Source organism: Leuciscus leuciscus, assembly GCF_965113295.1.
Source record: "Leuciscus leuciscus genome assembly, chromosome: 19".
NCBI lineage: Eukaryota > Metazoa > Chordata > Actinopteri > Cypriniformes > Leuciscidae > Leuciscus > Leuciscus leuciscus.
The window spans coordinates 12,563,240-12,579,865 of NC_138743.1; the positions used below are offsets into that span (position 1 = coordinate 12,563,240).

General features: G+C 35.3%; 1 protein-coding gene across 1 annotated transcript in view; it reads left to right on the plus strand.

The window, feature by feature from the left end:
* The window catches only part of adgrf6 (adhesion G protein-coupled receptor F6), a 107,465-nt gene that overhangs the window by 20,273 nt on the left and 70,566 nt on the right, over positions 1-16,626 (plus strand). Inside the window, exons 36-60 of the mRNA XM_082148134.1 lie at positions 129-275; positions 556-702; positions 1,005-1,157; positions 1,268-1,423; positions 1,760-1,906; positions 2,008-2,166; positions 2,315-2,461; positions 2,746-2,892; positions 3,174-3,320; positions 3,622-3,774; positions 3,885-4,040; positions 4,371-4,517; positions 4,619-4,777; positions 4,939-5,085; positions 5,369-5,515; positions 5,794-5,940; positions 6,242-6,394; positions 6,505-6,660; positions 6,933-7,079; positions 7,181-7,339; positions 7,514-7,660; positions 13,771-13,917; positions 15,644-15,790; positions 16,093-16,245; positions 16,361-16,516. Of these exons, the coding sequence (XP_082004260.1) occupies positions 129-275; positions 556-702; positions 1,005-1,157; positions 1,268-1,423; positions 1,760-1,906; positions 2,008-2,166; positions 2,315-2,461; positions 2,746-2,892; positions 3,174-3,320; positions 3,622-3,774; positions 3,885-4,040; positions 4,371-4,517; positions 4,619-4,777; positions 4,939-5,085; positions 5,369-5,515; positions 5,794-5,940; positions 6,242-6,394; positions 6,505-6,660; positions 6,933-7,079; positions 7,181-7,339; positions 7,514-7,660; positions 13,771-13,917; positions 15,644-15,790; positions 16,093-16,245; positions 16,361-16,516 (3,771 nt within the window). The remainder of the gene's footprint in view (positions 1-128; positions 276-555; positions 703-1,004; positions 1,158-1,267; positions 1,424-1,759; positions 1,907-2,007; positions 2,167-2,314; positions 2,462-2,745; positions 2,893-3,173; positions 3,321-3,621; positions 3,775-3,884; positions 4,041-4,370; positions 4,518-4,618; positions 4,778-4,938; positions 5,086-5,368; positions 5,516-5,793; positions 5,941-6,241; positions 6,395-6,504; positions 6,661-6,932; positions 7,080-7,180; positions 7,340-7,513; positions 7,661-13,770; positions 13,918-15,643; positions 15,791-16,092; positions 16,246-16,360; positions 16,517-16,626) is intronic.

The following is a 16,626-nucleotide window of genomic DNA, read 5'->3' on the forward strand; positions in this document are numbered from 1 at the left end:
CATCACCCAACAAATAATAATTTTTTCTTTTTTACCATCTTGGAATTATAATATCAATACTTTTGTTTGAATGCCAAAAGTCTTTCATGCCTTTAACATTTTAGTTTTATTTATTTTTTTCTCCATAGATATAAATGAATGTCTGGTCAGTCCATCTGTATGTGGTCCAGACTCCAACTGCACAAATGAAATAGGAAGTTACAATTGCTCATGTTTGGATGGATTCACTGTAACAAACTCAAGTCTCACCATCACCATCAATAACACATGTAGAGGTAAATCCTATAATCACATTTATATATACAGTCTAATATTTGGAAAATAACCTAGTGTAGTTTTTTAGACTCAAATTTTTGCAATAAAATCATATTTAACACTGTTTGTTGTTTAATTAACAATTGGAAGCAATAAGGTGTTTTTTTTTAACTGTTGCATACTACATTTTATTCGTCCTCTATTTATAGTTACCAAAACATAGATTCGCATTAAAGTGACATTCATATTTCAGTTTTCCTATAACAACAATACCTATTTTCATATCGCCTTGTAATATAGATGTTAATGAATGTCTAAAGTCATCAGAGTTTTGTGGTCCAAACTCTCGTTGCAACAACTCAATTGGGAGTTACAACTGTTCCTGCTTGAGTGGGTTTACTGTAACAAATATGAATCAACCAGTCAGCATCAGTAACCCATGCAATGGTGAGCATGTAGAAAATATACTTCATGATGTATTTGATTTATATTGTAAGTAAATTTGACAGAAATATCAATTCAATCTATTATATGGTTTGGTGTGTGTTTCTGTCGTTTCTGTTTTCAGCCATGATAAAAGCTGCTTAAATACATAATCAAGTTACATGAAAAAAAAACTGTTACATGAAATTCTATTGGCCTGAAAAAAATCATTGTCTGTTAATAATTTTATTTTGTGAACTTTGATTATTGTATTTGTTGGTAAAAGGCATTGTCCTGATTTCTTTTTTTTATCTTTTTTTCTACAGTGACTCTTCCTTTGACTGAATATCTGATTGAAATTCAGATCAATAGTGTGGATAGTAGCGTCACTGATCAGCTGAGGACCCTTCTGATGTCTTTTAATTTGCCCTACATAATCAGTGACAGCACTAACATTACAGAAATCAACATAACTACTGGTACGAGCTCTGTCTCTGCTTTGTAATCTTAAATGGCTAAGAATAAACTCTATACATCATGAATACTGACATCAATTATTTGATGTTTGGACTCTTCTTGTACTTTTCAGTGTGTTCATTGAATCAAACGCAGTATCAGTGTAAATGTGAGGGTCTGTTTGTTTGGCCAAATGACACGTGTCACTTATACGAGGCCTGTGATGTCATCACTGATGGATCATGTACATGTATCAATGCCCTTCCAGTGGATGGACAGTTCTGTCAAGGTGAGACACTGGTGTCAATCTACAACAACATCAGTTTCATCCCTTTAATTAATTCCAGTTTTAACTGCTTTGATTTTTACTGCATTTTGCTACTAGGATTAACAGACTGATTATGTGCTTGTTTTTGTTTGCAAATAACTCTTTGTAAGACACATGGTCTATCTATAGTATGGTGTTTTATCATAAAAAAAAAAAAGAACAACATAGGTAATTTTCTTTTAATTTATAAATCCTAGGCTACAAAGAAGGTCATTTAAAAAAAAAACTGACATTTTTGTTATTTTAATAATTTAATTAATTTGACTAATTGTGCTCTACTTCTGTTTGTTCTTGCAGTGCTACCTTCTAACTACATGGTTGACATTGATGTGAGATTCTTTGACTTGTTCCTGGTGAACTACTTACGAAATCTCATCAGAAATATTAGCCTGCCTTTGACTCTGAGCAACAGCATAAATATCACAGATATCGACATGACTACTGGTGAGATCTGAATGTTTGATCATGTCACATACTAAGATTTGTTCAGTATTAGGACAAATTGACAGTTTGAACACAGATGAATAAATCCTATTCTATTACAGTGTGTGGGTTAAATGGAACACAATATGAGTGCAAGTGTGAGGAGCGTCATGTTTGGCCCAATGACACCTGCAGGGCCTATCATGAGTGTGATGAGATTGTGGGAGGCACTTGTGGATGTATTCAAGCTCTCCCTTCAGAGGGTCCGCTTTGCCAGAGAGGTAAGAAATCACATTAGATCACAAATGTACTGATTGTAATTGTAGTAACATGACCAATATGGTTTTACTCAGTGACACTTGACACGTTTTGGTGGTTTAGAAATCTTAACATTATTGCAATAGCTTCTCACTCTTTTTTTTTTTCCAGACATCAATGAATGTGAAGATGCAGTGTCAGTTTGTGGTCAATACTCAGATTGTATTAACATCATTGGGAGTCACATGTGTTCATGCTGGAGTGGATTTAATACCTCCAATAAACACAGTCCTGTGAGCCGCAACAACTCATGTCAGGGTGAGTATTATCAACTGATTTTGTTTTCTGTTTTTGTCTCATAAAATTGAGAGTACAGAGCTGTTATATCTTTACAGTTTGTGTGAATACTAGTGTGAGTTTTAGCTGTTCCTGTTTGAGGTGTAACATCACCAAACAAATAAATATTCTTTCTTTTTTACCATCTTGGATTTATAATATCAATACTTTTGTTTGAATACCAGAAGTCTTTCATGCCTTTAGAATTTTTACCTAATTTAATACTGTAAACGTAATAGTTTAAAAAAAAAGATGTTTCTCCGTAGATATAAATGAATGTCTGGTCAGTCCATCTGTATGTGGTCCAGACTCCAACTGCACAAATGAAAGAGGAAGTTACAATTGCTCATGTTTGGATGGATTCACTGTAACAAACTCAAGTCTCACCATCACCATCAATAACACATGTAGAGGTAAATCCTATAATCACATTTATATACAGTCTAATATTTGGAAAATAACCTAGTGTAGTTTTTTAGACTTTTCATTTTTTGCAATAAAATCATATTTAACACTGTTTGTTGTTTAATTAACAATTGGAAGCAATTCGGGTTTTTTTTTTTAACTGTGGCATACTACATTTTATTCGTCCTCTATTTATAGTTACCAAAACATAGATTCGCATTAAAGTGACATTCATATTTCAGTGTTCCTATAACAACAATACCTATTTTCATATCGTCTTGTAATATAGATGTTAATGAATGTCTAAAGTCATCAGAGTTTTGTGGTCCAAACTCTCGTTGCAACAACTCAATTGGGAGTTACAACTGTTCCTGCTTGAGTGGGTTTACTGTAACAAATATGAATCAACCAATCAGCATCAGTAACCCATGCAATGGTGAGCATGTAGAAAATATACTTCATGATGTATTTGATTTATATTGTAAGTAAATTTGACAGAAATATCAATTCAATCTATTATATGGTTTGGTGTGTGTTTCTGTCGTTTCTGTTTTCAGCCATGATAAAAGCTGCTTAAATACATAATCAAGTTGTTTAAAAAAAAACTGTAACATGAAATCCTATTGGCCTGAAAAAATCATTGTCTGTTAATAATTGTCTTTTGTGAACTTTGATTATTGTATTTGTAGGTAAAAGGCATTGTCATGATTTCTTTTTTTAAATCTTTTTTTCTACAGTGACTCTACCTTTGACTGAATATCTGATTGAAATTCAGATCAATAGTGTGGATAGTAGCGTCACTGATCAGCTGAGGACCCTTCTGATGTCTTTTAATTTGCCCTACATAATCAGTGACAGCACTAACATTACAGAAATCAACATAACTACTGGTACGAGCTCTGTCTCTGCTTTTTATTCTTAAATGGCTAAGAATAAACTCTATACATCATGAATACTGACATCAATTATTTGATGTTTGGACTCTTCTTGTGCTTTTCAGTGTGTTCATTGAATCAAACGCAGTATCAGTGTAAATGTGAGGGTCTGTTTGTTTGGCCAAATGACACGTGTCACTCATACGAGGCCTGTGATGTCATCACTGATGGATCATGTACATGTATCAATGCCCTTCCAGTGGATGGACAGTTCTGTCAAGGTGAGACACTGGCGTCATTCTACAACAACATCAGTTTCATCCCTTTAATTAATTCCTGCTTTGATTTTTACTGCATTTTGCTACTAGAATTAACAGACTGATTATGTGCTTGCTTTTGTTTGCAAATAACTCTGTGTAAGACACATGGTCTATAGTATGGTCTTTTATCATAAAAAAACAAAACAAAAAAAACATAGGTAATATTCTTTTAATTTATAAAGCTTAGGCTACAAAGAAGGTCATTTAAAAAAAACTGACATTTTTGTTATTTTAATAATTTACCGGTAATTAATTTGACTAATTGTGCTCTACTTCTGTTTGTTCTTGCAGTGCTACCTTCTAACTACATTGTTGACATTGATGTGAGATTCTTTGACTTGTTCCTGGTGAACTACTTACGAAATCTCATCAGAAATATCAGCCTGCCTTTGACTCTGAGCAACAGCATAAATATCACAGATATCGACATGACTACTGGTGAGAGCTGAATGTTTGATCATGTCACATACTAAGATGAGTTCAGTATTAGGACAAATTGACAGTTTGAACACAGATTAATAAATCCTATTCGATTACAGTGTGTGGGTTAAATGGAACACAATATGAGTGCAAGTGTGAGGAGCGTCATGTTTGGCCCAATGACACCTGCAGGGCCTATCATGAGTGTGATGAGATTGTGGGAGGCACTTGTGGATGTATTCAAGCTCTCCCTTCAGAGGGTCCGCTTTGCCAGAGAGGTAAGAAATCACATTAGATCACAAATGTACTGATTGTAATTTTAGTAACATGACCAGTATGGTTTTACTCAGTGACACTTAACACGTTTGTTTGTTTGTTTGTTTGTTTGAAAACGTTAAATTTAAACATGTATTCAATACTGCTGTTTTTTTTTCCCCAGACATCAATGAATGTGAAGATGCAGTGTCAGTTTGTGGTCAATACTCAGATTGTATTAACATCATTGGGAGTCACATGTGTTCATGCTGGAGTGGATTTAATACTTCCAATAAAGACAGTCCTGTGAGCCGCAACAACTCATGTCAGGGTGAGTATTATCAACTGATTTTGTTTTCTGTTTTTGTCTCATAAAATTGAGAGTACAGAGCTGTTATATCTTTACAGTTTGTGTGAATACTAGTGTGAGTTTTAGCTGTTCCTGTTTGAGGTGTAACATCACCAAACAAATAAATATTCTTTCTTTTTTACCATCTTGGAATTATAATATCAATACTTTTGTTTGAATACCAGAAGTCTTTCATGCCTTTAGAATTTTTACCTAATTTAATACTGTAAACGTAATAGTTTAAAAAAAATATGTTTCTCCATAGATATAAATGAATGTCTGGTCAGTCCATCTGTATGTGGTCCAGACTCCAACTGCACAAATGAAATAGGAAGTTACAATTGCTCATGTTTGGATGGATTCACTGTAACAAACTCAAGTCTCACCATCACCATCAATAACACATGTAGAGGTAAATCCTATAATCACATTTATATACAGTCTAATATTTGGAAAATAACCTAGTGTAGTTTTTTAGACTTTTCATTTTTTGCAATAAAATCATATTTAACACTGTTTGCTGTTTAATTAACAATTGGAATCAATTAGGTGTTTTTTTAACTGTTGCATACTACATTTTATTCGTCCTCTATTTATAGTTACCGAAACATAGATTCGCATTAAAGTGACATTCATATTTCAGTGTTCCTATAACAACAATACCTATTTTCATATCGTCTTGTAATATAGATGTTAATGAATGTCTAAAGTCATCCGAGTTTTGTGGTCCAAACTCTCGTTGCAACAACTCAATTGGGAGTTACAACTGTTCCTGCTTGAGTGGGTTTACTGTAACAAATATGAATCAACCAATCAGCATCAGTAACCCATGCAATGGTGAGCATGTAGAAAATATACTTCATGATGTATTTGATTTATATTGTAAGTGAATTTGACAGAAATATCAATTCAATCTATTATATGGTTTGATGTGTGTTTCTGTCGTTTCTGTTTTCAGCCATGATAAAAGCTGCTTAAATACATAATCAAGTTGTTTAAATAAAAACTGTTACATGAAATCCTATTGGCCTGAAAAAATCATTGTCTGTTAATAATTTTCTTTTGTGAACTTTGATTATTGTATTTGTAGGTACAAGGCATTGTCATGATTTCTTTTTTTTAATCTTTTTTTCTACAGTGACTCTACCTTTGACTGAATATCTGATTGAAATTCAGATCAATAGTGTGGATAGTAGCGTCACTGATCAGCTGAGGACCCTTCTGATGTCTTTTAATTTGCCCTACATAATCAGTGACAGCACTAACATTACAGAAATCAACATAACTACTGGTACGAGCTCTGTCTCTGCTTTGTAATCTTAAATGGCTAAGAATAAACTCTATACATCATGAATACTGACATCAATTATTTGATGTTTGGACTCTTCTTGTGCTTTTCAGTGTGTTCATTGAATCAAACACAGTATCAGTGTAAATGTGAGGGTCTGTTTGTTTGGCCAAATGACACATGTCACTCATACGAGGCCTGTGATGTCATCACTGATGGATCATGTACATGTATCAATGCCTTTCCAGTGGATGGACAGTTCTGTCAAGGTGAGACACTGGCGTCATTCTACAACAACATCAGTTTCATCCCTTTAATTAATTCCAGTTTTAACTGCTTTGATTTTTTCTGCATTTTGCTACTAGGATTAACAGACTGATTATGTGCTTGTTTTTGTTTGCAAATAACTTGAGTTATTATTATAAATAATTTATAAAGCTTAGGCTACAAAGAAGGTCTTTTAAAAAAAACGGACATTTTTGTTATTTTAATAATTTAATTAATTTGACTAATTGTGCTCTACTTCTGTTTGTTCTTGCAGTGCTACCTTCTAACTACATGGTTGACATTGATGTGAGATTCTTTGACTTGTTCCTGGTGAACTACTTACGAAATCTCATCAGAAATCTCAGCCTGCCTTTGACTCTGAGCAACAGCATAAATATCACAGATATCGACATGACTACTGGTGAGAGCTGAATGTTTGATCATGTCACATACTAAGATGAGTTCAGTATTAGGACAAATTGACAGTTTGAACACAGATTAATAAATCCTATTCTATTACAGTGTGTGGGTTAAATGGAACACAATATGAGTGCAAGTGTGAGGAGCGTCATGTTTGGCCCAATGACACCTGCAGGGCCTATCATGAGTGTGATGAGATTGTGGGAGGCACTTGTGGATGTATTCAAGCTCTCCCTTCAGAGGGTCCGCTTTGCCAGAGAGGTAAGAAATCACATTAGATCACAAATGTACTGATTGTAATTTTAGTAACATGACCAGTATGGTTTTACTCAGTGACACTTAACACGTTTGTTTGTTTGTTTGTTTGTTTGTTTGTTTGTTTGAAAACTTTAAATTTAAACATGTATTCAATACTGCTGTTTTTTTTTCCCCCAGACATCAATGAATGTGAAGATGCAGTGTCAGTTTGTGGTCAATACTCAGATTGTATTAACATCATTGGGAGTCACATGTGTTCATGCTGGAGTGGATTTAATACCTCCAATAAAGACAGTCCTGTGAGCCGCAACAACTCATGTCAGGGTGAGTATTATCAACTGATTTTGTTTTCTGTTTTTGTCTCATAAAATTGAGAGTACAGAGCTGTTATATCTTTACAGTTTGTGTGAATACTAGTGAGTTTTAGCTGTTCCTGTTTGAGGTGTAACATCAACCAACAAGTTTTTATTTTTTCTCTTTTCCATCTTTTTGGAATTATAATGTTTATGAATGTCTTTAGATACGAAAAGTATTTCATGTCTTTAGCTTTTTTTTGCCCAATGTAAAACATTAATATATATATATATATATATTATTATTATTTTATTTTTTTGGCTTTTGAAGACACCATTCACACAAAAAGTTAATATTGTAAAAAACTAGTAGCTTTCAGAATTTCACTGTAAAAAATACTGTGACAATGATAAATTATATATATATATATATATATATATATATATATATATATATATATACAGTGCCTTGCGAAAGTATTCGGCCCCCTTGAACTTTTCGACCTTTTGCCACATTTCAGGGTTCAAACATAAAGATATAAAACTGTAATTTTTTGTGAAGAATCAACAACAAGTGGGACACAATCATGAAGTGGAACGAAATTTTTTGGATATTTCAAACTTTTTTAACAAATAAAAAACTTAAAAATTGGGCGTGCAAAATTATTCAGCCTCTTCTTCTTCTTCTCTAATATTAATGGCGGGTCGCAACCAACTTTTTCAGGTGCATACCGCCACCTACTGTACCGGAGTGTGTAATTCAAGGTTTTAGTACTTCAGGTTACAAATTCAGTGCACCCATTTAAAAAAATACAAACAAAAAAAACCTTTTTTTTAACCTATATGTTATGGTCTAATCCTGTAGATTTGAGAAAGTTAAAGAGAGCTTTGCAACACTCCCATGTTTCCTCACTCATCCCCAGTATCCCTTCTAAATTCCATCCCCGTCCTAATTCACATATCTTATCACGTAAGATGTTCCTCTCAAAATCATATTTACTACACTTCATGATGACATGCTCAACATTTTCAGGAACATTACATACCTCACATTTATCAGACACACATTTTGCCATTAAATACAGCGTTGATTTTAACCCAGTATGTCCAAACCTTAATCTTGAAAAAATCACTTCATCTCTTCTACATTTCCCTTTGAAACCCTTCACCTTAATAGATTTCTGAATGCTGTAATAGTGTCTCCCTTTAGTGTCTGTGTCCCACTTCTTCTGCCATTCGTCACTCACTGCTTTTCTAATTAATGATTTAGCCTCTCCTTTTCCAAAGGGAACTTTCATTATTTCATCATCTTTTAATTTTAATGCTGTCTTTGCAATCTCATCTGCTTTTTCATTTCCCTCAACACCAACATGAGCCGGGACCCAAACAAATTGTACATCACCTCCAGTTCTTTGTATTCTCAGCATTATTGTATATATTTCAATCAATAAATCATCTCTTAAGGTCTTTTTGGAATTCAAACTAAACAGGGCAGCAGTGGAGTCTGAACAAATGACAACTCTCTCTGGCCTCACCTCTTCTATCCACTGTAAACCTAAAATAATAGCAACCATTTCTGCTGTATATACAGATAATTTATCATTAATTCTTTTACAAATACCTACATCAAACTCAGGTATGTATACTCCTGATCCTACATGTTCAGTCCCTGGATCTTTTGATCCGTCAGTAAATACAGAGCCGATCAGCCCTAAACGCACACTACGCAAGGTGCGTAGGGCCCCGCAAATTACTCAAGGCCCCGCCTCCCCCTCGTGTCAAAGCGCGTCAATCAATGTTTACAATATCGATGACAAAATGAAGCGGAACTATCCTTCTGGTCACGAAAAGAGAGAGAAAAAAACACCATGAGAGTTAATTGCGGCAACAGTTCAGGTAGACTTGTGTTCTCTCCTCTCAAAGTTTGATGTCAGCAAAGACCAGTAGGCTAAAGTTAAGTTGATGTGAGTTGATTTATTATGCTTAATAAACGACAAAGGACAACGGTGTTTGTTTATAAACTGCAGCTCGGAAAAGATAACCGCGTCACGCGTTCATATGCGCGTGCATGAAATGAAACGTGCACTTTCCAGCAGAAACATCTGTCGGGATTATAGTTTTGAAACAAGACGATGATTATCTAGTCGCTCAGTCAAGGTTTAGTTACAACTCTGCACTAATGCAATAATGAAAGCCATGTATTGACATTGACTATTGATAGGCTCCATTGAATTTAAAATGTTGATTGGCTGGAGATTCTGGTCAATATGGATGCACATCCCTCAGTAAATAATAACCATCAAGTATCAAGAATTACTTTTATCATTTAAAACACAGTGACATGCTATGGTGCCATTTTAGCTTTTATTCATTCACAGGATATGCATTTTTGATATCAATAATTCAATTTGTACTATTTAAAATGTGAATTCTTGATATTAAGAATGAACTTTTTACTAGTAACAATGTCTTCTGATATCAGGAATTACATTTTCACTAGAACTAGTTAAAGGAGGGATTGTAGTGGGAACACTGGGGTGTCAGGTGTGACTGTGTGGCAATGGCAAATGGTTCATGGCTCATGGGTCAGGTATGAGGGCCCCTAAACAGAATTTTGCTTAGGGCCCCAGGGAGGTAAGGATCGGCTCTGAGTAAATATTAACATATAATTATAATAATTCCTCTTCACATAATCTCGAACCAAATATCCTATATTATTCACATTACTTTCATTCCATTCTTTCTTCTTCTCTAGAAGTTTCATTATTCAGCCTCTTTACTTTCAGTGCAGCAAACTCTCTCCAGAAGTTCAGTGAGGATCTCTGAATGATCCAATGTTGACCTAAATGACTAATGATGATAAATAGAATCCACCTGTGTGTAATCAAGTCTCTGTATAAATGCACCTGCTCTGTGATAGTCTCAGAGGTCGGGGGGTTTGAGGAGAGAGACTGGACTGGTCGGTGGAGGAAAAATGGAGTCAGACGAGAGCGAGGGAAATGAAGAAGATACAAGAGGAGTTGAGAACAGGAAAAGGAAAAAGAACAGTGTTTCAAGTGATGGAAGCCAGACAAGAAGAACTGTTGAGAGATATCAAGTAGGAATGATAGCAGTAACAAGAAGTGACGGGATCTTCAAGGATTCGCATGAGGTTGGAAGATTCGTTGGAAAGAAACTCGGAGATGTTCGGTCCATTAAAATAACAAGGAGTGGGATGGTTATTATTGACTGCGTGTCAAGGCATCAGAGAGAACAAGCTCTAAAGATTAAGGTGTATACAGAGTACAGAACTGTGAAATGCTTCCCACTCGGGACAGAATACAAAAAGAAAGGAGTAGTAAGTGGCGTACCGCTGTCAGTGGAAGACGAGGAGTTTCGGGCCGTTGAAGGAGTTTGTGAGGCCAGAAGACTGACAAGATTCCGTCAAGGACAAAGGGAAGAAAGTACTTCTGTGTGTCTGACTTTTGTGGGAGATTTGCCAGAGAGGATATATTTAGACTACATATGCTACAGGGTGAGGTCTTATGAAAGAGCTCCGTTAAGGTGCTTTTGCTGTCAGGAGTATGGACATGTGGCTGCAGTGTGTAGAGGAGTCAGGAGATGTGGGAGATGTGGGGAAAATACTTGTGTAAGAGGGGAGTGTGAAGAGGAACAAGTAAAATGCATTCACTGTTTGGGAAATCACCATGCGGGGTCAATGCAATGTCCTGAAAAAATCAAACAGGTAAAAGTGAGTAAAATCAGAGCAGAAGAAGGGCTAACATATGCAGAAGCTACTAAGAGAATGGAACGAGTAGTAGTGCAAACAGAACAGGAGACGGGAAAGAAGGGAGATGATCAGAATAACGTTATTGGTGTGGACAAGAAGCGATTTCTAGGATTTATTGCTATGGTGGTCAATTGTGCTGTGGAAATTAAAGGGAAATCAGAGAGGATCAAGATGGTGTTGGATGCGGCGAGAAGATTTTTGGACATTGTTGACATATCAGGAGAAGAACTAGATGATACGCTGAGGAAAGAATTTATACCATCTCAGACCATAGAGTATGACATATAGAACGGGCAGTGAACTTTAGGGTGGTCACTGTAAATATACTGCACTGGGAAAACTATTTAATTCAGTAGGTGGCGGTAATGCAACACTTTGGATGCCAACTGCCATAAAACCCAAAAAGAAGAAGAAGAAGTCTCAGAGGTCCGTTTAAAGCACAAAGAACATCATGAAGAACAAGGAACACACCAGGCAGGTCCGAGATACTGTTGTGTAGAAGTTTAAGGACCGGATTTGGATACAGAAAGATTTCCCAAGCTTTAAACATCCCAAGGAGCACTGTGCAAGCGATAATATTGAAATGGAAGGAGTATCAGACCACTGCAAATCTACCAAGACCCGGCCGTCCCTCTAAACTTTCAGCTCATACAAGGAGAAGACTGATCAGAGATGCAGCCAAGAGGCCCATGATCACTCTGGATGAACTGCAGAGATCTACAGCTGAGGTGGGAGACTCTGTCCATAGGACAACAATCAGTTGTATACTGCACAAATCTGGCCTTTATGGAAGAGTGGCAAGAAGAAAGCCATTTCTTAAAGACATCCATAAAAAGTGTCGTTTAAAGTTTGCCACAAGCCACCTGGGAGACACACCAAACATGTGGAAGAAGGTGCTCTGGTCAGATGAAACCAAAATCGAACTTTTTGGCAACAATGCAAAACGTTATGTTTGGCGTAAAAGCAACACAGCTCATCACCCTGAGCACACCATCCCCACTGTCAAACATGGTGGTGGCAGCATCATGGTTTGGGCCTGCTTTTCTTCAGCAGGGACAGGGAAGATGGTTAAAATTGATGGGAAGATGGATGGAGCCAAATACAGGACCATTCTGGAAGAAAACCTGATGGAGTCTGCAAAAGACCTGAGACTGGGACGGAGATTTGTCTTACAACAAGACAATGATCCAAAACATAAAGCAAAATCTACAATGGAATGGTTCACAAATAAACATATCCAGGTGTTAGAATGGCCAAGTCAAAGTCCAGACCAGAATCCAATCGAGAATCTGTGGAAAGAACTGAAAACTGCTGTTCACAAACGCTCTCCATCCAACCTCACTGAGCTCGAGCTGTTTTGCCAGGAGGAATGGGCAAAAATGTAAGTCTCTCGATGTGCAAAATTGATAGAGACATACCCCAAGCGACTTACAGCTGTAATCGCAGCAAAAGGTGGCGCTACAAAGTATTAACTTAAGGGGGCTGAATAATTTTGCACGGCCAATTTTTCAGTTTTTTATTTGTTAAAAAAGTTTGAAATATCCAATAAATTTCGTTCCACTTCATGATTGTGTCCCACTTGTTGTTGATTCTTCACAAAAAATTACAGTTTTATATCTTTATGTTTGAAGCCTGAAATGTGGCAAAAGGTCGAAAAGTTCAAGGGGGCCGAATACTTTCGCAAGTCACTGTATATATAAAATAATATTTATTATTATTATTATTAAATGATTATTTTTACATTATTTTGTTAATATACCTACTTACTACTAAAATCAGCATTTTAACCTTGAAATATACCGATAACCACCACAATAATACTGGTGGCACAACAATTTTTCAATGTACTGAAATGCTAATTTGTACATTTTGTCTTGAATTGTAAACTTACACAGCATCGTAATTTCAGTGTTTCGGACATAATTTTTGACCTTCATATACTGCAAGAATGAGTAATTCAAACTCTTTTTTTTTGCTGCATATTCTGTTAACTAAAGATGTGGATGAATGTGTTGAGAGATCAGAGGTCTGTGGTCCAAACTCAATCTGCAACAACACTGTTGGGAGTTACAATTGCTCGTGCAAGAGTGGATATAATGTAACAGACCCAAACCTCCCTATAAACAGCAAAAACCCATGCAGAGGTATGATTGACAGCTGAAGCTCTGAACACTTTGTTACTGTTTGCACTGCCTGAACCTTTTGTTAACCTTTCACTTTATTAATTATTTTATGTCAGATATTCAAGAATGTTTTGACTTACCATCAGTGTGTGGGTCGAACTCTTGCTGTTGTAAATATAATAGCAGGAAATTAATTTTCTTTTTTAAATAATTGCTACTTTTAATAATAGTTGTGTTTCCCTCCCATAGATATAGATGAATGTCTGGTCAGTCCATCTATATGTGGTCCAGATTCCAACTGCTCTAATGAAATAGGAAGTTACAATTGCTCATGTTTGGATGGATTCACTGTAACAAACTCAAATCTCACCATCAGCATCAATAACCCATGTAGAGGTACATTTTAGATTCAGATTTGTTTACTCAAATTTTTTTAATATAATAAGCTAGAGTTTTTCCATGTAATTGTTCTTTTATATCATTTTTGTAAACATATCCTTTGCATTTATTTACATATGAATGAATGACCCAAACTTTTCTTTCCCTCGTAACTTCCTTTTACTAAAGATGTGGATGAATGTGTTGAGAGATCAGAGGTCTGCGGTCCAAACTCAATCTGCAACAACACTGTTGGGAGTTACAATTGCTCGTGCAAGAGTGGATATAATGTAACAGACCCAAACCTCCCTATAAACAGCAATAACCCATGCAGAGGTATGATTGACAGATCATTAATTATTTTATGTCAGATTTTCTTGAATGTTTTGACTCACCATAAGTGCTTGGGCTGAAATCTTACTGTTGTAATCATAATTGCATGAGATAAAACTGTTTTTAAATAATTGTTTGTTTTAATAACATTATGTTTTCCCCCATAGATATAGATGAATGTCTGTTCAGTCCATCTATATGTGGTCCAGATTCCAACTGTACAAATGAAATAGGAAGTTACAATTGCTCATGTTTGGATGGATTCACTGTAACAAACTCAAATCTCACCATCAGCATCAATAACACATGTAGAGGTACATTCTATATTCAGATTTTTGTGTTCTCTAACATTGAATAATAAACTGGATGTTTTCTGTACATCATGAGTCTAATTTATTTTATTTTAAAAAATAGCAAATATGTTTTTAATGCTATCATTATGAAGGTTTAGTGTTTCCTACTTTGGATAAAAAATTATAAATGGAATATTAGATTGTAATGTTAGCCATTTAATGAGTTGACCCCCACATTCTGTACCAGTGAATTAAAGAGGATCTGTTATTTTTTTCTGTAATTTTCTTTTACTAAAGATGTGGATGAATGTGTTGAGAGATCAGAGGTCTGCGGTCCAAACTCAATCTGCAACAACACTGTTGGGAGTCACAATTGCTCGTGCAAGAGTGGATATAATGTAACAGACCCAAACCTCCCTTTAAACAGCAATAACACATGCAAAGGTATGATTGACAGCTGAAGCTCTGAACATTTTGTTTCTGTTTGAACTGCCCGAACCTTCTGTTAACGATTCACTTTATAAATGATTTTATGTCTGTATTCATGAATTTTTGGACTCACCATCAGTGTGTGAGTTGAACTCTTGCTGTTATAAATATAATAGCAGGAAATTAACATTTAAAAAAAAAATCTTACTGTTGTAATCATAATTGCATGAGATAAAACTGTTTTTAAATAATTGCTTGTTTTAATAACAGTATGTTTTCCCCCATAGATATAGATGAATGTCTGGTCAGTCCATCTGTATGTGGTCCAGATTCCAACTGCACAAATGAAATAGGAAGTTACAATTGCTCATGTTTGGATGGATTCACTGTAACAAACTCAAGTCTCACCATCAGCATCAATAACACATGTAGAGGTAAATCCTATAATCACATTTATATGCAGTCTAATATTTGGAAAATAACCTAGTGTAGTTTTTCAGACATATTTAACACTGTTTGTTGTTTAATTAACAATTGGAAGTAATTAGGTGTTTTTTTAACTGTTGCATACTACATTTTATTCGTCCTCTATTTATAGTTACCAAAACATAGATTCGCATTAAAGTGACATTCATATTTCAGTGTTCCTATAACAACAATACCTATTTTCATATCGTCTTGTAATATAGATGTTAATGAATGTCTAAAGTCATCAGAGTTTTGTGGTCCAAACTCTCGTTGCAACAACTCAATTGGGAGTTACAACTGTTCCTGCTTGAGTGGGTTTACTGTAACAAATATGAATCAACCAATCAGCATCAGTAACCCATGCAATGGTGAGCATGTAGAAAATATACTTCATGATGTATTTTATTTATATTGTAAGTAAATTTGACAGAAATATCAATTCAATCTATTATATGGTTTGGTGTGTGTTTCTGTTTTCAGCCATGATAAAAGCTGCTTAAATACATAATCAAGTTGTAAAAAAAAAAAGAAGAACTGTTACATGAAATCCTATTGGCCTGAAAAAAATTGTCATTGTCTGTTAATAATTTTCTTTTGTGAACTTTGATTATTGTATTTGTAGGTAAAAAGCATTGTCATGATTTCTTTTTTTCAATCTTTTTTTCTACAGTGACTCTACCTTTGACTGAATATCTGATTGAAATTCAGATCAATAGTGTGGATAGTAGCGTCAATGATCAGCTGAGGACCCTTCTGATGTCTTTTAATTTGCCCTACATAATCAGTGACAGCACTAACATTACAGAAATCAACATAACTACTGGTACGAGCTCTGTCTCTGCTCTGTATAAATTATTCATACGGCTAAGAATAAACTCTATACATCATGAATACTGACATCAATTATTTGATGTTTGGACTCTTCTTGTGCTTTTCAGTGTGTTCATTGAATCAAACGCAGTATCAGTGTAAATGTGAGGGTCTGTTTGTTTGGCCAAATGACACGTGTCACTCATACGAGGCCTGTGATGTCATCACTGATGGACCATGTACATGTATCAATGCCCTTCCAGTGGATGGACAGTTCTGTCAAGGTGAGACACTGGCGTCATTCTACAACAACATCAGTTTCATCCCTTTAATTAATTCCTGCTTTGATTTTTACTGCATTTTGCTACTAGAATTAACAGACTGATTATGTGCT